Source organism: Chinchilla lanigera, unplaced genomic scaffold, assembly GCF_000276665.1.
Source record: "Chinchilla lanigera isolate Chin_1 unplaced genomic scaffold, ChiLan1.0 scaffold00012, whole genome shotgun sequence".
NCBI lineage: Eukaryota > Metazoa > Chordata > Mammalia > Rodentia > Chinchillidae > Chinchilla > Chinchilla lanigera.
The window spans coordinates 14,785,577-14,805,643 of record NW_004955413.1 but is presented as its reverse complement, the minus strand read 5'-3'; the positions used below and the strand labels follow the sequence as shown (position 1 = coordinate 14,805,643).

The window sequence follows — 20,067 nt, the reverse complement described above, 5'->3', positions numbered from 1 at the left end:
TAGAGTACAATAGAATAATAGAATAGAATAGAATAGAATAGAATAGAATAGAATAGAATAGAATAGAATAGAATAGAATAGAACAGAATAGGATAGAATAGAATAGAAGAGTAGACTAGACTAGACTAGACTAGACTAGACTAGACTAGAATAGAATAGAATAGAATAGAATAGAATAGATTCTATTGTATATATAGGCAAGTGTGTTTGGTTGGGATGTAAAATTTATTTGGTACTCTATGTGTGGGCAATAGAGTTTGAATGACCTTCTTTACTGCCCTTTCAAACTATTGGGTAGCTTTTGTTGTTCCTGATGCAAACAAAAGCTGGTTTGTTTGTTTGTTTCTGGACATAACAAAAGGAGCTATGATTTCTCAAATCTCATCAGATTAAATACTTGCAAAAATTGGATAGAGTCAGAAACTGAATAGAGTCAGAAAATATAGCATCACCATTTTTTGCAGAGTAGAGAATATTTTTTATTGCACCCAAAGTCATTAATAGATAATTAATGATGTTGGCAATGGTTGAACTGCAAAGATACCTAGTATTATTACAACCATAAAACATCATTAAAATAAATGTGGTAGACCAATGTTATTGAAATAGAATCATTCTCACATTATTTCAGTAAGTAAAAATTGGCAATTTGTAAAAAGGAATAAACAATATGACTCAATTTAAAAAATTATCATATAGATAGAAAAGAAGGAAAAGATACATAGCAAGCAGTTTTCAATGGTTCTTAATTGAGTCATGAGACTGTGTGTGGTTTCCTTTCTTCATTTGATTTTCTCATATTCCTAAAATGAACATGAACTGCATTTGTAATAATAAATCATGTTTAATTTAACTTCTAAAGATAAGTCTCAGAAGTCACAAAATTGTGTTATGTTATGGAACCTTAGTAATCATTCATATATTACTTTGTAGATGAGAAACAGTAGGACCACAAAGGTATGTGTTTTGCTTTCAGACAGAGATCTCTTAGGACTAGTTGAGGGAACGTGATACACTCATTCTTATTTATACCTTAGTAGTCTCCAGAGGCATATAACATTTAAAACTTAAGTATTGATGAAATTACCAGTAATTTTTAAATTGATGATGCCTTCTAATGAGTAATATTTACATTGAAGGATGAAATAATTCTGATCTAGTTTTACTAGATCAGAAATATGTTGTAGACAGGAAGAAGAGAAAGTGAAGGGAGGAGTGGGGGTGGGAAACACCTGACCAAGTCACACTTCTAGACCTGGCTCTTCCCCCCAGGCTCCACTTTCAAGCAACTCAACTGTACATCCCATGATCCAACCACGTTCTCAAGGCCATCTTCTGAGCACATGAGGCTCTTTGGGGTCATCTATATGTAAACTATAGCAACATGTTTCAAATTTCAATGTGATATCGATTAGTAGAAGTATCATTTAAAACATTTAAAAACTGAGGTTAAACATATGTGTTTGTATATGTAGGTACAGTATATGTATATAGATATTAGTAAAGAAGGTATTAAAAATAAGTAATGAGAGGTAAATGCTTTTGTTGGAAGACTGCAAAGAGAAATCTAATGAATTTCGGGGGAAGATGCTGGAGTGGAGGGGTTTGGAGCTGAACCAGGTAACGGGAATCTTATTAAACCCTGTGAATCTGGGATGTACTCCATTCAGTTAATTTAACTTGAAGCATGTAGCTTCATTTGGCTTTCATACAATTTGATCCTAACATAAAAATGAAAGTTAAAAAAAATAAGGTGGGGGAAATGCTACTTTTGTTTTTAAAAAAGAAGGTATTTTATTTTGGAATTTTGTGTGTTCTTATGTTAAATTAATTTGGCTATAAAAAAAGAAATAGAAATAATCCATTTTCCCTCAAGTGAATTATCAGTGTACATATTGTATAGTACGATTATTATTACATGATAATAGTGAATTACACTGTAAACATAAAGGCATGGAACTCATTTTGATTTTTATGAATTACAAATAATTTTTCTAAAACAATAATTATCAATATTAATGAAATTTATAGAATTATACATCTAGAAGTAGTACCTTGGTTTATCTTAACTCTTTCATAATGTTTTAATAGTTTTCTTTCTCCCCTCCCTTCCTCCCTCCCTCCCTTCCTTCCTTTCTTCTTTCCTGGTTTCAGTCCATGAATTTATTTTTCACACAAGGAAATTCATTACCAGAATATATCCCAAAGCAATAAGAGCAGACTCTTCTAATTTTAATCCTCAAGAATTTTGGAATATGGGTTGTCAAATGGGTAAGTTATATAGAATATTGAGTTGCTTGCAAAAATAAGTGAAAATGAATTCATTTTATGAATTAACAAATAAGCTCTTTATAAAGGTTGTTTGGCCTTGAGGGTTTGGGGTTCGGGCACTCAGTGTTGAACCATTGGTCTCAAGAGTTGCATTCATTCGTAGATGACTTGGAGAGGATAAATCTAGGTGGAGTTTAGGCATGGAGGTTCAACTCATGAAGCATTGTTGTGGGACATGCATAGCAGAGAAAAGGAACAAGGACACTACAATGAACAGAAGACTTCAAAATCAAATTCTTTTGCTTGAAAGTTGAGCTTACTGGTTCTTCAAATCAAGTGACCTCTATCTTTATACTTTGCATGAACTTCTAGATTCAGTCTTGAAAATGGGCAGAATCATGCAGCTTGGTTGTGTACCCACACAGGCTCTCTTGATTCCTAATTGCACAGCTGGTACAGGACTGGCACTAACTTGCCAGTGTCAGGTGTTAACCCTTCTACTACTTGACTCTGGCCAGGCCTCTAGACTTAAGCAGAGTGGGGCATGGGGCCCGTGGTGCTGGGAGATGGCTTGCGTTTACAGAGTGGCATTGCATACAGTGGGTCTTTACCAGTATGTATTAAGATAGTGCAACGCTTTAACAATTATTATTCTGTTTCTTACTTTGTCTTCAAATGACAGCAGTACTTTCTGGACTTGAAAACTTGTGATAGAGTTGGTGTCTTTATTTCCCAAATTTAATGGACTAATTTTTTTATTTTTATAGTTTTTGAATGTTATCTGACATGTACGCCGGTTTTCTGTAATCCATATTATATGCTGTTTTCATTTCTTTATTCAAATGTCTATAGTAATTTCATTTATAGGTTAAACTTTGCAACTCACCAGCATATATTAATATAGACATAGGAAGTGGAAAATAATTAAAAATCAAGAAGTATTAGGCTGATGATGCTTTTATTACATGTAAAGATATATAATCTGTGATTAGATTTCAGTTATTTGTTTAACTGTATCTCGTTAACTGTCACCCTTTTTCCTAATAACATAAAAATATTTCCTTTTCACAGTGGCCTTAAATTTCCAGACCCCTGGTCTGCCTATGGATTTGCAAAATGGGAAATTTTTGGATAATGGTGGTTCTGGATATATTTTGAAACCACACTTCCTAAGAGATATTAAATCAAAATTTAATCCAAATATTTCAGCAAACGACAACGATCCAATTGCGATTACAATAAGGGTAAGATTAATGATTCTCCCTCTAGCTTTTCCTTGTTATTATATCAGCTATGTAGTATATATTACTCTTTTAAATTCCATTGATTTGCTTTAATGGCTTTAAAATTTCTGTAATCTTTCAGGTGCTATAGAGGGGTGGTGTTTGAGCATCTTTCCATATCTAAAAAATGTCCTTCTATTGTATTTGTACATGAATGCTTACCTGCCTGTGAATACAAATATTGAGGCTTAAACCTTCTCCTTGCACGGATCTGTGTATATCATTCCACTTCATCTATTTCAGCACTGACCACTGGGAGAGGTCTGAGTTCACTCCACTAATGAGCCTGTGGACACGCTACCTTTCCTCTAACTTTTAAGAAGATTTACCAGGCAATTCTAGGAGATATTTCCCTTTCATCAATCTCTAAAACTAGGCTTCTGTAAAAGTTCAGGATTTTTTCTCCCTCATATCCATGGACATTATTTGATTGCTTAGAAAGGAGAACTACCCCGTGCTTTTCTCTAGCATATGCTTTCTGTGTTGAATTTGTGTCCACTTTAGAGCATTCTCTTTTCCTGCACATTTTTGGGAAGCTTTTAACATTTGTGCTCTATGTGAATAATTTAGTCTCCATTCAATTCTATTCTTTAGTAATTTTATTGTGGATGTGAATTTTTTCCTGCATTGCTGGACCTTCCCCCCATTATTTACCTAAGAACACTTCCTTTTTATTGTCTAAATCCTCACCACTAACTCTCCACACCTTACTCTCCTATTTTTCTCCTTTTGTTTTATTATAAACGCTGTAATTTCATTGAAAGCAAAAGCAGTTGTCCAAAATTTATTGTTTCCATCAGCACAGATTCTTTAAAACCTCCTTCTTATTCTTCTATTACCTACGTGCTAAATTTATTGTTTAATATGTCACAGAACGTTTTGAAAATGCCTGGCTTCATGTTCTCCCCACTTCATTGTGAGCGGCTGTAACTTTACCTATTATTTGCAAATAAATCAGGTAGGTATGGCCTCTCTGTTCCTTTTATATTTAGACTGTTGCTTCTAGTGCAGCGGCAAGCAGAAACACTGAAATGTCACCCAGGATTTGGAGGCAGATTTATTTAACATCCACAGGCACTGATCAGGATCATTCCCAAAGTTTCAGGCCCCAAAGCCTCAAGGAGGGAGGTTTTTATAGAGGCAGAACGGCTTGTCAGTTGGGGATTGTTTTGTACAATGTGCACCATAGTGACCAGCTGTTTCTGGTCACTAGAAAGAAGTAATAGAAACTGTAATAGAAACTGTAACAGGAACTAAAGTAAACCAGAGGTTACCTGGCAACTAGCAGAAACAAGTATACTGGCCAGGGTGGGGAGTGGGTGGGGCATTTCTGCCGTAGTAGACCATATGAACCATCTCAGAACCTGTTCTGAGAATTTGGGTCCTTGCAGACTTTGGTTTGCTGTGTCTCAAGCCGTTCCCTAATGAAGCTCTGCTGCGATTTGCTGGCTGTTGAGAGGTTACTAATCCTCCCTAGCTGGCTGGCAGAGTGCAGGACACCCAGGGTCCTGGCAGGAGAGTGTGCTTCTCCTGCCACACCTACCTCAGCTCTGTCCTCCGTGGTCTCAACAGTCTCAACATCTGAGGGCGCAGGAGACCACTCATCTACTTCCGGCCCCAGCCTTTAACCCGGCTGGGAATTAGAGGTTGGAGAACTGTTTTCCAGAAATGAATGTGGGGAGAGAGTGCAGCAAAGATGGACGGGACTGAAGTGAGTCTGGCCCTTAAAGCAAACAGTGCCAGTGAAGTATGGAGCTGAATTTTCTCCAGGCTACTCATGATTTTATGACATTCAAATAGGAGACAAATAGTGGAGAGGCACAAGATGCCCCCCCTCAGTGGGGGCAGGCAAAAAGACTGATTTGTTGATACTCTTTCTAGGATCTGGCCAAGCATTGACCATTGAGATGGCTTTAAAAGGTACTGAAGACATTGTTTTTGTATTTTTTTAAAAAAATAATTGGTCTAGTTGAGAAGAGGTGAGTTGGCTACTTGTGAGATCCTTTCCTACTCCACGCTGATCTCCCTCTGTGCCGCTGGAACTGCCCTGTGCTCCCTCTTTACTTCGTATCTCCCAAGCGATTCTGTCTCCCTGGCATTTGTAGAGTCCTCCTTCTCCAGCTGCTCCTAAATGGCCTTTTTGTTGCCGAGTGCTTTAACCTAACATTCCATTCAAACTAAAATATTTTCCTGGGATACTTTTACACAAACATTCATAGTTTAACCACCAACAATGGTCAAGTCTTTAGTCTGGCCTCATTTTTCATAGTCTGTTTAGCATCCCTACCTATTTAGTCACCACTGTGTCCGATTCACAATGTTAAAATGTGAGCATCCTTTCTCAGTCAAATCCATTTCTTCTGTTTTATTGCACATCAGTTAGTGGTACCCTTCATCCAATCAGTGCAGAGAAGGAACTTGGTAGCAATTCTGGTCTCATACATCCCTCTCACTTTGCATTTCTAATTCACCTTTAAATTCTGCAGATTCTTCTCCTGCATGTCTTCTATATTGCTTGTCTTCATCTGACCTCCTTCTCTGCTGTCCTGTTTCATAACTTTGTTATCTGTCACTAATCTCTCCCTTTGGTTTCTCAGCAATTTGCAGGTGCCTTGTCTCATTGCTCTTGATCCTTCTTTTGCAGGCTGACCAGAGGTGTTCTGCCACAGTGCTGATTTTATCATGCATACATGATATGTTTTTTATTAAGTCTGCTGGCCTACTCCTTGCCTACAGTTCACCACTTCTAGCCTTAACCCCATTCCATGACCATATAGAGCTAAGATCCTTCTCTGCCTCATGATTGACTCATTCAAGACCTAGGAACATTATCTTTTTGGAAACTTTTTCCTTACCTGAGTTGATTGTGCTACTTTTTGTAGTTTTCTTGTTTTTCCATGACAACCAGTGCACAAATTCTATTGCACTGTATTGTAATCATTTATCACACTGCATTGTAACCACTTACTTACATGTGACATCTTTATTTTCCACTTATCTGAGGGTTCTTTAAACATAAGTGAGTTTTGTTCCATCCTTATTAACAGTGACTGACAGAATATATGCTCCATATATGTAGATTAATTGAATGAATGATTCCTTTTTGTGTTGAGAATAGGAGGTAAAGAGATCAAAGGTGCTCCTTCATTGGAAAGGGAAGTTGGAAGTTAGCTTGTGTACACAGATGCTTATAAACTCCACGTGCTTTATCCTGGGGTTCCACGTGGAGGTATAAGTGGTATGGAGTGAAACAGGTGGACTAAATGGTTTACCCAAGTAGCTGTTGTGGTCACATGGTTCTTCCTCTCTTGATTATTCTAAGGAGCTTTGTGATTACTTTATGACTTGCAAATATTTTGAGTGCATCATTTGTGAGTGCATCACTTGGGAGTCAGGAAGTCTAATTGCACTATTAGCTTTCTTACGTCCCTGATGAAGGCATTCGGTATTATTACTTTTTACTCTTTGTCATTTGAAAACTGAGAATTTTGGTTTACGTCAGTTATTTTCAAGCTTATAAAACCATGGAACAACTTTCTAAATTCAGAATCTAACATGTAAGGGATGAGAGAAAAGCTACTCTGATTGATCACTGGGCTTTCTGTTTGATATTCCTTCATGCACAGTTGTTCTAGCAGAGGATTTGTAAATTAGAGTTGACAAATGATTTGACTAATATTCTCTGAATTCTCTTTCAGTTCTCACATTCAATTATTTTTTTAAAATTAGGTCCCTTCCTCTCCTCCTCCTCCCCCTCCTCCTTTTTCCTCTCCCCTTTCCTCTTCTTCTTTTCTTCTTTTTCCTCTTCTCCCCCTCCCCTCCCCTCCCCTCCCCTTGCCTTCTCCTCCTCCCCCTCTTCCTCTCCCTCCTTCTCCACCTCCTTTTCCTCTTCCTTTTCCTCTCCTTCTCCTCCTCCTTGTCCTCCTCCTTTTCCCCCTCCTCCTCCTCTTCCTACTTCTCCTTCCTCCTCCTCCTCCTCCTGCTTCTCCTTCTCCTTCTCTTCCTTTTCCTCCTTCTCCTTCATGAGAAATACATCAAAGCTGACACTTATCCTGTTTGGAAGGCTGTTATTTGCACAACTGATAGTAGCTGATGTATGCTATTTGGGGTTAGCACACTAAATGTGTATGATGAGGGTTCTTTCCAAATATTCTGACATCTAATTATGCTGACTGATCGTTGCTAATTGAATATAAAAATGGAGGGAGAGAGTGGAAGGAGTAAGAAGGGGAAGTAAAAAGAATTAAGATGTGTTATGTACTTGTACCAGCCTCCCTTGATGAATGTAATAATTATATGCTGCACACATGTACTAATAAGCAAAAAAATAATGTTTTTTTGGTTTCTAGCCAATATATGGACTAAAGAAAGGAAAAGTTACATATTACCAGTTATTCTTTTTCTTACTTTTCTCTTCTTCTCTTCTCTTCCCTCTCTGTTTGCCTCTATTTGTATCTTCCCCTCTACATTTCTCCTTCTCTTTCTCTTTTTCTTTTAATACATTTAATTATTATTTTGTTCCCTTTTATATAATCTTTAGAAATTAAAATTATGTCTCAGTTTTTATGATTATATTTTTAGGCTTATAACCTTCACTTCTTACTCTACATTAGCACATATCATATTTTTCATGTGTTCATTTTGCTCTTAAAAGTAGAACAAATTTTTGCTTCAATAAATAGGCATTATTATTGTCTGAATAAAACTATCACTAAATATTTTGTTAAACATTCTTTTAATAACTGGTCTGTAATATATATGTGAGATAACTGATTTTTTCATATTCAGACTACTTGTTACAATAATACAAATAGGAATGGATAATGCAAATTTTCATAAATTATTCAAATACAAATGCTATCAAAATGTTATGAAAACTATATGGTATATTTTTATATTTGAGAAGGTATATTTATATTGCTTTCAATATTTTAGTGTACCTAATATAAATATTAAAATAGTGCACATTGTTAGCCTGAATTACACTAAGAACGACAGTAACAAATATTTTTAAAATGAAAATATGATAATGAATCATCAATTTTGGATATTGTGGATTTCTTTACAAGTGCATTTCAGTAAAAAGAAGTGATTTAGACATACTCTTGACATGTTCCTGACATCAGCATTTATTTGCTGATGTTTGCAGGTAAAAGGTTTAAATTGGCATTATTTTCCAGCTTCATATTTGTAGGAACTAAGTTACAGTCTGCCCAATTTTTGGAGTATATAATTTTATTTTGAAGTGAAGTTATGATGCAGTTTAATGCTCTGCTAAATCGTTGTGCCATCTACATTTGTACAGCTCATCAGTGGTATCCAGTTGCCCCTTAGTAGCTCCTCCTCTAACAAACTGGACACATTAGTGATTATAGAAGTTTTTGGTGTTCCAAATGACCATATGAAACGGCAGACTCGTGTAATTAAAAAAAATGGTGAGCTTCTAATATATTTTATAAAACTTCTGTTAGACTTTGTGTTGGAAGGCTTACAAATTGTGTATTAGTAGCATCTTTATAGACATTTATTATTCATAAGGCAATGGTTTTGCATTATGTTTAAGATTGACAAAATTACCTGCAGCAAAAACAGCCTGATAATGATGAGATTGTTTAGGTACATTTTCAGATCACAGATACAAAAATTTATCTGACCTGCAAAAATATTAGTTTTTACTTTTACTTCATTTTTAGGTTTTCTCTGATTTTGCATAGAGACTTTTTGGCAGCTGCAAATTTACTTAACTTCTGCCCTTTGACTTAAGCAAAATGCTCATGATTGTTCTGACATGGCACGTTACACATTTTTACCTCATTATTTGAATTATTTTAGATCAAAGGCCTGTGGCTTGACTCAGGATAAGGATGTTATAGAAATCTACTTTTGCAATATTGGATTTTTCATTCAGTCCTTTTTGCCAAAAAGGAAATGTAGGAGTGGAAGAAATGACTTTAGTAAGATTTTCAGGGTTCCAGCAGGCTATGACATTTCAAGTAATACAATATTGGCATTGCTGTTTCTTCTGCGAAGTTAAATTCCCTAAGGAAACACAGGAAAGGGTAGGTTTCTGGGCTTACCTCATCAGATTCCCCTTAGAGGGGGGCCTTGGAACTGATCCCTGAGTCTGGAATCTTCTTTGGATGGATATTGCCAAAGCATAGTGGACTGCATTTCAGAGCCTAGAAATAAGCTCCTGGCTATATAGCAGTGGCAAAGGAGGCAGTGGAAGTTTTATTAGTCTTTTTCTTCCTGGATGATAATTTCTAAACATGTGCCCAGTTTTGTCTTTTGTTTTTTGGTTTTTTTTTGGTACCAGGGATTGAACTCAGGACCTTGCTCTTGTCACTGAGCTACATCCCCAACCCATGTCCCCAGTTTGCTTTCTTTGTACTCTTCCAAGTTTTCCTCCAGCATGGCCACTGGTGGTGTGGCTGCTTCACTGCATGTTATCAATAGACAGGAATATTGGTGATGAATTACTGTCTCTTTTGGCACTCTTTGGAGCTGAAGTCACATTCCAATGGCAGTGTCAACAAATCACTTCTATGTCAGAAAGCTGAGTCACCTATTTCTCATTCCCTTTGTCCTCTACTTGACTCTTCATAGCAAAATGCAAAGAATCCTAATGCATTCAACACATCCCTTATAATAATATGATTCTAGAATTTTGATTATATCCTGGGGTTTTAGGGCAGTATCTCTGTAGAAATTCACTTTTGTTCATCCAAACTGACTTCTTGCAGTGTAAAAGTCTTGTATGTTAAAAAGCATTATAAGACTTAAATTTCTATTTATTACATGTCTTATTATGTATATGATAATTAATCACATTATAGGTACTTTATTACTCAGTGTGAGAGATGAGATACAGGTGAGACTATTATGAATAGGTCATTGGTGCTTCAGGGAGACTACAAAGACTGTAGTGGACAGGGCATCTTTGGAGATGATTGTAGAAAAATGTGTAGAAACTTTTGCCCAGATTGGGACAAGAGCATTTAAGGCAGAATGAATGCTATAGGACTTAACAATCCAAACATGTTAGGGGGAATCTAAGAAGCTCAATGTGGCTGTAAGACAAGGTGCTTAAGAAAGACTCATGAAAGACAAAATGAGAAAGAAGGTTATGTTGGGAAAGTTACAGAAAAAGAGGAAGCCGTGGTAAGCTCTTAAGGATATTCTTTTCTCTGGAAAATGGACCAGATTAAGACTTTTAGACAGGAATATAACATTAGAACAGAGTTGTGCTTTAGTGGGTTTATTTCTGCAGACGAGGTAGTGTGTATGAGAGGAAAATGAAAACTACAAAATAAGGTCAGCATAAGACTTCAATGGTTAAAGATGTAGGAGTCAGTTGATAAAGAAGGCTGTGGTGTTAGAAAAGGAAAGCAGGGTGTGTGACTAACACTAGGCAGAAGGAAGTGTCTGTGCAGGTGGACAAGGGAATGGAAGAGGGCTTAGCTACTAAGGTAATGGTAATGCAAGATGAAAGTCTTGGAGGAAAAGGGTCATGTTTGGATAATGTATGAAGGTAATTTGTCAATTGTGGCTATGTCTGTGTCTCGGTTACTTTTCTCTCCTTGCTCAGACAAAATACCTGACAGCCAAAATTAAGGAAGTAAAGGTTCATTTAGCTTACAGTTTGTGGAGGTTTCAGTCCATATGTGGCTGGCTCCAAGGCAGAATGGCTCATGGCAGAGGGCAACAGTTCATGGTGGCAGAAAACAGCAAAGGCAACAGGAGCAAAAGGAAGGAATGGTGGCAAACAGCCTCCTTCCCTTCCTTACATTGTATGCAAACTATCTGCCCCAGGGCGAGTGTAGTGCTCACATCCATAGTCCCAGCACTGGACCATGGATCAATCACAAATCCTAGAAGCCCACCCCATGGCTGCATGAGGATTTGGGGGGAACATGCAGACACAAACTATAACATTCTCGAAAACTGCATTCATCACTATCAGATATCATTTTTAAGACCTTCTCCTGTAACAAAAATGTATGTGTCTGAGAGACAGAGACAAAGACAGAAAGGTGGTGATAGAGATAACTAAAGATATAGAGATAATAGGAAAAGAAGAGAGGCAGAAATGGTGATTTGCAATGAAGTAAGTTTGGAGGAGGACAAATCAGTATAGCAGTTGTCTCTGGGTATTCTTCAGGGTCTACAAGGAATTGATTCTAAATCTGTCCTTGAGCCCTATGGCTGTATTTCTCATCTTAGGTTAAGGTAATACAGTTATTATTCCAGCATGAGCCAATTAGTTTACTTTTTCCATGGGCATGGACTGCATCCTGGATAGCTATTTGGTAATGTGCCCTTGTGATCATAGGTGCACCATAGAAAACATAGATATTAGTAAAATTAGTTGCAAATTCATTGAGGCTTCTAAAAAGAACAAAAGCTGTTGTTATAACAAGTGTGTAGCATGGCCTTTACACCTGAAAACAATATATATTGTTTCTCTCTAAACCTTTGAGTCTTTGTTAAATAGAGAGTATATTTAATCTGAATATGAATATTTTGATTCTATTAATTAGGCTTAGGTTTTGGACAACTTGAGTCATATTGTGAAACAATTTGAATTTCTTACTTTGGCAAGGCATTGGTTGTTTGGGATGATTTATTGTACTAGAGACCAAAATTGTTCAGTGATTTTTGGACTTTGAAATGATCACTTAGTGAAAAGAAGGCTTCAAGAACACTGATTATTTAGTTTTTAGTCCAAAAATTATTTCTGGAGCTTTTTCTGTAATAAGACTTGGTATTGAAAAATGCTATTACTTAACTTCCTCATGTCTTAATTTCTTTGTTAAGGGAATATCCAGGCATATCAATTATGTTGCATAATGATTAAACATTTCTGCTTTAAAGTTAGACTTCCTGATCTGCCGCTTAATGGCTATGTTCTGGGAAGCCCTATGAAGTTATGTAATGCCTTTGTGCCTCAGTTATCTCACCTGTAGATGGAGATAATAACAACCCTGATGAAGTTGTTTTGAGAAATAAAGATTATTATATAAAATCTTTAGAACATTGCTTAGCCATAGTAAACACCCAATATTACTATTATTATTACAGAGTGCTCCTCTCTTTGAAGTAATTAAAAACTTAAGTGCTTTAAGTCACAAGCCCTCGTTATTACTGTTACTAAAGTTTTGAAAAAAATAATAGAGCAATTATTACTTATATTTTCCCTAGAGATGGTCTATAATTTTTTTATCAATTCCTTTGTATTTCAGCTTTTAGTCCTAGATGGAATGAAACATTCACATTTATTGTCCAAGTACCAGAATTGGCTCTGTTGCGCTTTGTTGTTGAAAATTCAGGGTTAATAGCAGGAAATGAATTTCTTGGGCAATATACTTTACCAGTTCTATGCATGAGCAAAGGTAATTTCCTTAAAAGTAAGTTAGTAGTGTTTCAATATTAGATATAATGTCTTTATCAATTGCACATTTTGATATATCAAATACCTCTATCCCCAGAAATAAGATATAAAGATAATTTTACGTATTATACCCATTTTCTCTCAGAGCATTTACAGACGTGTTCTCATGTGGAAGATGGGGTGAGGATGTGGGCTTGTTAGGGCACTAATTAGACAAACTTGGCATGTACAAATGTTTCTTTACCTGGATCGTAGTTCTTCTATTTCAATGAAGAGTCATCATGACTACCAAAAGAAATGAAGGATCAGCATCAGACAGAAGGGAGAAGCAGTGACTCATTTTCCCTGCCTCAGGAAAAGAGACCAGAAGCCGTCTCCTTTCCTAATCTTTTCCAGCCATCAAGTTGCAGAGTCACGATTCTTAGGGGTTTACGCTGCGTGCTCCCCTGTTACCTGGTCTCCATGTGCTTGCTTTCCCAACACCTTCAGAGGTTTGCCTAGGAAACAGGCTCTTCTGGAAGCGGGAGGGTAGTGGCTACTATTGGACGATGGTGTATTTCGAAGGAAGTGAAGCATGAACTAACCGTGTGCTCAGGCTTGCAACACTGAACGCTGAAAGTCAGAATAGAAATCGCAAATGCTTGATTTTTGAGGAAAGTTAATAGCCAGGATGAAAACATAACCCTACAGTTTTTCTTTTTTAAATATATGTTCAGTAAAGCAACCTCTTTCTCAGTAGCACTGTTGCAGCTATCACTGCTTAATTTGCTTTGATTGTTCTAATTGGAATTATTCCTTCGGCAGGTTACCGTCGAGTTCCTCTGTTCTCCAGAGCAGGCGAGAGTCTTGAGCCTGCTTCGCTGTTTCTGTATGTTTGGTATGTCAAATAGCAACAAATAGTGCCTGGCATGTTGTTAGCTAAACATCGCAATAAAGCAGCCAGAATGAATGTCTGCGTCATTTTTTTAAGCAAAAGCAAAATGATCACAGAAACACTGAGCTCGTTCACTTTTAAAAATACAGAATAGAGCGGTGCAAACAAGGAAACAGAAGCTTGAGTCCTGACTCAACGTGGCACTAATTTCTTCTCTCCTCCTGCTACCAACACTGCCTTCACAACTTGCTTGCATTATTTTTAATTAGTAGAATTTACAAGCGTTTAAAATATGTCTGGTTGTATAAGATATGTTGGCAAATATCTAGCAGGAGAAAATCTTAAGCATGGTTTAGCTTCCTGACACCCACTACTGCGTATTTTGGTGGGAAGGAATTAGTTTGCCGGGCTCTTTGTGTCCTTTTACATCCTAGAGCGTAATTAGCCCTTGAATTTTTGTGCTCATTCTTAGATGCTGTGCACTGGATTTGGTACCCTGTAATTACACAGACACTTATGCAAATGCATATGAAATTGATTTGCATTCAAGCTACCGTCAGACTCCCTATCTATAAAAGAAATCTACTATGCAGACTTACATGCTTGAATCTTGAATTACTTTGCAATATTTCTGAATCTGCACTAAATGTACTTTCAAGATTGTCTCTTGCTTAGTCAGAGATGAGATTCTCTGTGCTGTTTCACATTTTGGACTTCTCACCATCACTAGGGCTTTGCTTTGCTAATTGGTGGGTAGAACATGGATCCCTAGGAATTGTTCTTCAAAACACCAGGGATCTTAATGCTTATCCTACCAAATACTTGCTGGGTGGTAGTTTGAAGTACCCAGGACAATGTCTGACCAATAGCTATCCGTAATAGGTATTTGTCAAAATTGAATCAAAACATGTAACTAAAAATTACAAAAATGAAACTCTGCTTGAGATGTATATTAATGATCACTGTTGCTTGATGAGCAGAAAACTCCAAATCATCCATCTATCATGTTTTATTATTATTAGTATAGTTTACCCTCAGATCTGGGAAGGGGGAGAGAAGAGGAATGAAAATAATCTAGAATAATATAATTTCCCCCAAGATAAAATAAACATAATTACTATGCATTGTGAACACATTCTAATGAAAAGCTAGAAAAATGAAATTAGTGAAGAATCCAAAATAGTTATGTTTATGTGGGTAATGTTTATAAATATTTGTCATATTACAAATTAAAACTGCTTAAAAGCTATTTAATTCATTTAGAATATTAATAACTCATACAATGTAAACAGAAATCCTATTTTTAAAGAGAAAGAGGTATTTCTCTAAGTCAAATGATATAGTGAAAAAAATATATAAATACCACTGGAAATTCAAGTGCCCAAGTTGTAAGTAGTAAGAAATACCCTGGGTTAGTCAGGGCATGATCCTCCACATTCTCTGTAATGGATGTGTGCATTTAATTTTTGTGGAAAGTTAATATTCCAGAGAGTGCGTTCTTTGCTGCAGGAATAAAGAGTCAATTTTTGGAGGGACACTTCTGCTCTGTGACAGCTGACAGATGTATCTAAATCATCTATTGTTCAGCCTGACAGCAGGGGCGTTGTTCAGCTCCTTGGCTCCAGGCTTTCACCTGCTCCAGTGTCTTTTGGCCTTTGGAGGATGTGGAACTCCATGAGATTCTAAGACTTTTGTCAAGCACGTTTTCCTGGAAGATTCATTAATTTCGCAGTGGGATAGTTTCCTATTTCTCATTTATACCATTATGCTTTGAAATAAGAGAGAAAAAGGGATTATTTCCCTTTCTCCCCTTTTCTTAAGGTAGCAATCAACCCATCTCACTCATTCGGAAAGGCGACTGTTTTGTTTTTTAATATCTTTCCCTACATCACAAACAGAATGTTGAGAGAAATACTAATTTCAGAAATATTAAATAATTTTATTTCCTGTTTGACATTCTTGTGCTCTCTTTAAACCTTTTCGGTTCCATTTTTAAACTTGCATTATCTATCACTTGACCCTTTATACTGAGCTGGTATGATTTTTTTGCAAGCACTTTCCATAAACAATACCCAGAGAAAGTCCAGAGCCAGGGATATTCTCACATTTAGAGCATGTTGAGAATGGTCTGAGAAGTCAGCTCTGACTCTCGCATGCTGAGCAGAGTTAATTTGTAGAAATTTAATAGTGTTGTGAGTGGAAAAAATTAGAAGAAAAGGCTAAATGCACTCCTGGGACCGTGACAACAGAAGACCTTTTAAATTGTAAACTTAGTTTAAATGTCAGTTCCTGTGGGGAGCCGTCCATGTTCTCCCAGATTAAGTTATGTTCCTCGGTTTATGCTTCTTTATAACTGATAAAAATGACAGCTGGCAACAGACTGCACTATCAGCTCAACCCTGGCGTTTTCAGGAGTGGGCAGAGAACTCACCATCCGGCCCTGGAGTTTCCTCAATGAACACATGTACTTTGACAGAACACCAACTCCAGACCAGGTCACTCTGCGCTATGATGGAATGAGAAAAATAAATTGACCACTCTGTTTTCACAACTCAATATATGCCAAAAGTATGAATGTTCTCTAAACTTGAAAATGCCACATAGTCCTTTATCCTCGCTTACACGAATTGATTCATTACCAGTTACAGCTTTCACTTCTATTTATTCATCTGTGTAGATAAGATTTATTCCAACCACAGAACTGGCCCCCATTCTTGACAACATATGGTACAGAGGAGAATTGTACTTCCTTAAATCCTTCCCCCAAATCATCCACCACTAGTCCAAGTCCCATAGTAAGCTCTTCCCAGCACCCTCTTACGGAGACATCCGCAGTTGCCCCTGTTGTGTATCTCTCTCATCAGAGTGAGCAAGGAACTCTACTCTGCATGTTCCTGGTGGTCTGCGGTGTCTCCTTTTATTACTCTGTAGACATCAGTGTGATGGAAAAGTTTACTCATGTCAATTTTGGGCTCTTTTTTTCTGGTTGTGGTTGTTCAGAGCCTCAAACAGGAACGGGCACATGGAGAGCACAGGCTCCCCATCTAGACCATCTGACTTTTGCTTGGGAAATGATGGCCACTGGAGACTAATAAAGTCATTGCTGCAAAGTGAAGCTGCCCCATCTCTGACAGAGGGGTGAGGAAGCTTCAGGGTAGCCATGAAAAGATGACCTCTATGCAAAGTTTAGATATGGAAGAGTAGGGATTTTCTGAAGGTTGTGAAACACGCACCCCAGGCCTGAGTAACTAGCCAGAATCTGTGAAAATCTTAGGGCAAATTTGGAAGCCAGACTGGAAAAAGGCTTGTAGTGTTAGTACACAGAGAATGGAACTGTTTATTTTTTGAGAGAAATCTTTATGGGCTTGAAAAGTGAGCATTTTATTGGAGGACTATATGGGCTGGCTCCCATTATTCGAGGGTTCTTAACATCCCTTATTTTCTCGGTGGTGCAAAAGCATTTATGAATTGCATTACTTTCAAAGTAATAACTCTCTGGAGATGTGTACAAACGAAGGCTCCTGTGATGTGTTTTGGACGCTTAGGTCATAAAATCTGAACCCTTTGTAGAATACAGTTAAGCTACTTTTATCAGTCACTGGAAATTTTCTAACATTATAGGGGTGGGCTGCAAAGAATTTAAGCTCATGAAGAGATTGGTGTTCTGTGTATCTTTCTGCCTATACATCAGTGTAGCATATAAGGGGGCGCTGGTAGTAAATGCCTTAACTGCCTATCATTTTCAGCACACAATTTAATTCGTGCTCTTTCAGTCTTTCCTGATTTTTTCCCAAGGTAGTCACTTTTCTAATGTGATAATCACAGTAACTGCCGTGTTAGTCAGGACCAAATGTGTGCCTACAATTAAATGTAAATTGACCACAATCCTTTTAGCAATCTTACTCTGTATATAGTGTTAAAGAAACAGAGTTGGAAACATTGAGTTGAAGGTGACAATATGCAATAGAATTACAGTGGTGAACTCCTACCATCTTGTCTAGTGAAACTCTATTATCTCTACTGTTTTATCGAAGAATTATTTTCTTATTCCCTATAATGGTTTGAGCAAACTTTCATTCTTACATCTGGTAATCTGAGCAATGTAGTTGAGGATAGTGATATTAATGTAACAACCATGGTTGATTCGCATTATTTTGTCTTGTATCACTTTGTTCTTGCTTTGATTTATGTTTGTGATACTGCTATGCTGCTACTATTCTATTTCTTTGTTTGTTTATTTCTCATTTACTACTTTCTTTAAAATTAAAAAAAGAAACATTGAGTTGCTTATGATCTACCATAAATGACAGAATCAGGATTATTAATTTAGGAGATCAGGGTTATTAATACAGAACAGTCCAGAAAAAATGAAGTCAATCACTTACCTCATACAGTACAGAAACATGAACTCAAAGTAGATGATCAATTCATATGTAAAACTTAAAACTCGGAAACATCTTCTTTTGTGAGAGTCTTTAGTTGTGCTGTCATGGCTGCTGAGATGTCCTGAATCCATTCCAAAAAACACTTATCCTTTATGGTGATTTTATTTTGGGAAAGAGCCAGAGTTGCATAGTGCCAGATCCAGTGAGTAAGGTGGATGGGGACACATCTTAATATTTTTATGAGACTGCCTTTCCATTGAATGATAGTTGGTAGCAGCATTCACCTATTTTTTTAAAAAATTATACCTTGTGAAGACATGAAAGAGAGCTGGACATGGTGAGGGTGGACGCCTGTAATACTAGCACTTTGGAGGCTGAGGCAGGAGGATCACTATGATGGCTACATAGTGAGTTCACACCAAGCCTGAGCTACATAGATAGCCTAAGTTACATAGACAGCAAGACCTTCTCTCAAAAAAAAAAAAATGACACAGAAGACTTTCAGAACTAGTTCAAAAGTGAAAAGAATGATGGGACAAGTGTTTGAAATGAGGGAGAATATTTTTAGTGTGATTAATGGCAATGTCTCATTTACTGTAATAAATTTTTTAAAAATGTAAACATTCACTATATATTTTGATCACACCATAGATATAGTGTATATATCATATCAAAGGGCATATATGTCTATATATACATATATTTATATGTGTATATATATATGTCATATATCTAGATGATGTAAGGAATAATTACAGCATGATAATAGTGAGACAACCCAGTAAGAAAAATCAGACAAATACTTAACTAGGCCCTTTCCAAAAGAAATTAAATGAATGACCAGTAAACATATGAAAAGAGGTTCAACATCTTTTGTCATCAGGAGAATGCAATAGTGATTTCTCCTGAGAGTGAGTAAAATAAAGTAAGACTGACAACTCCCAGGGCTAAAGAACATGTGGGAACCTAGAACTCTTATACTCTGCTATTGGGAATGTAAAATGGGAAGCTCCCTTTGGTAACAGTCTTGTAGAGTCTTACAAAATTAAACATACACCTCTATTGTGACTCCATCATGTCATTCCTAGATATTTAACCAAGAGAAACAAAAACATATATCCACACAAAGACTTCACAAGATGCTAATGGGAGAGTAAAATATCCTATCTTAAATATAATTCTTTGGCATATTTCACATTGGTTATGCCAAGAAACTTCAGGGCCCTGCAGACAGCAATGGCTTGGAAAGGCTACCCTTTTATAAAAGACATTTGCATCTATAAAGGCAAAGCACATTAGTGAACTGAAGAGCCAGTGGATGTAAACAGACTTTTCTATCTGAGATTCCCCTTTCTGCCTAGGAAATGTCTTCTTGCAGGAAGAAGAGATTGGAGTCTGATGCCTGTCTCAGACAGATGACCACAGGTGGGAGACTTCTCCGCATAATAAGATAATCCATGCTGGACGTGCACCTCTGCCCCTCAGCCTTCCATAGCCTGTTCCTATTGCCTGCCTGCCAGAAGCCTAAGTCTAACCCCTTTTGTTTAGTTCATCAACGTCTCATCCCTCCGCGGAATCTCACTATGCCTCCTGTGTTGAAGCATGTTAATTTCTTATTTTTTCCTGCTCTATTGTCAGTTTATTTGTAGATCAAAATCATCAAGCTTTCAAAGGGAAGAGAATAAATTTAAAACTTCCCTGCACTGTCAATACCAGTTTTATTTTATCAGTCATGTAATAGGGCCTGCAAATGCCTAATGGATTACTAAGAAAAGAATGAAGTTTGGCATCTCCACCTTTACTTTAGATCTCTAACTTTAAAACTTTGAGTCAGATCCCTGCTCAGCTCTGCACCTAGGCAAG

General features: G+C 37.0%; 1 protein-coding gene across 4 annotated transcripts in view; it reads left to right on the top strand.

The window, feature by feature from the left end:
• Window positions 1–13,894, top strand: part of Plcz1 (phospholipase C, zeta 1) — a 54,578-nt gene extending 40,684 nt beyond the window's left edge. Inside the window, exons 10-14 of one of the 4 annotated variants that reach the window (XR_260080.1) lie at window positions 2,155–2,271; window positions 3,343–3,515; window positions 8,860–8,986; window positions 12,795–12,946; window positions 13,750–13,837. Coding sequence is in view for 2 of the 4 variants with exons in the window: in XM_013511282.1 (XP_013366736.1) it covers window positions 2,155–2,271; window positions 3,343–3,515; window positions 8,860–8,989; window positions 12,797–12,961; window positions 13,750–13,835 (671 nt within the window). In the remaining 2 variants the exon portion in view is untranslated. Of the gene's footprint in view, window positions 1–2,154; window positions 2,272–3,342; window positions 3,516–8,859; window positions 8,990–12,794; window positions 12,962–13,749 lie in introns of all 4 variants that reach the window. The other 3 variants (XR_001232940.1, XM_005379040.2, XM_013511282.1) reach the window with 3 other exon arrangements.
• The last annotated feature ends 6,173 nt before the right edge of the window (window positions 13,895–20,067 follow it).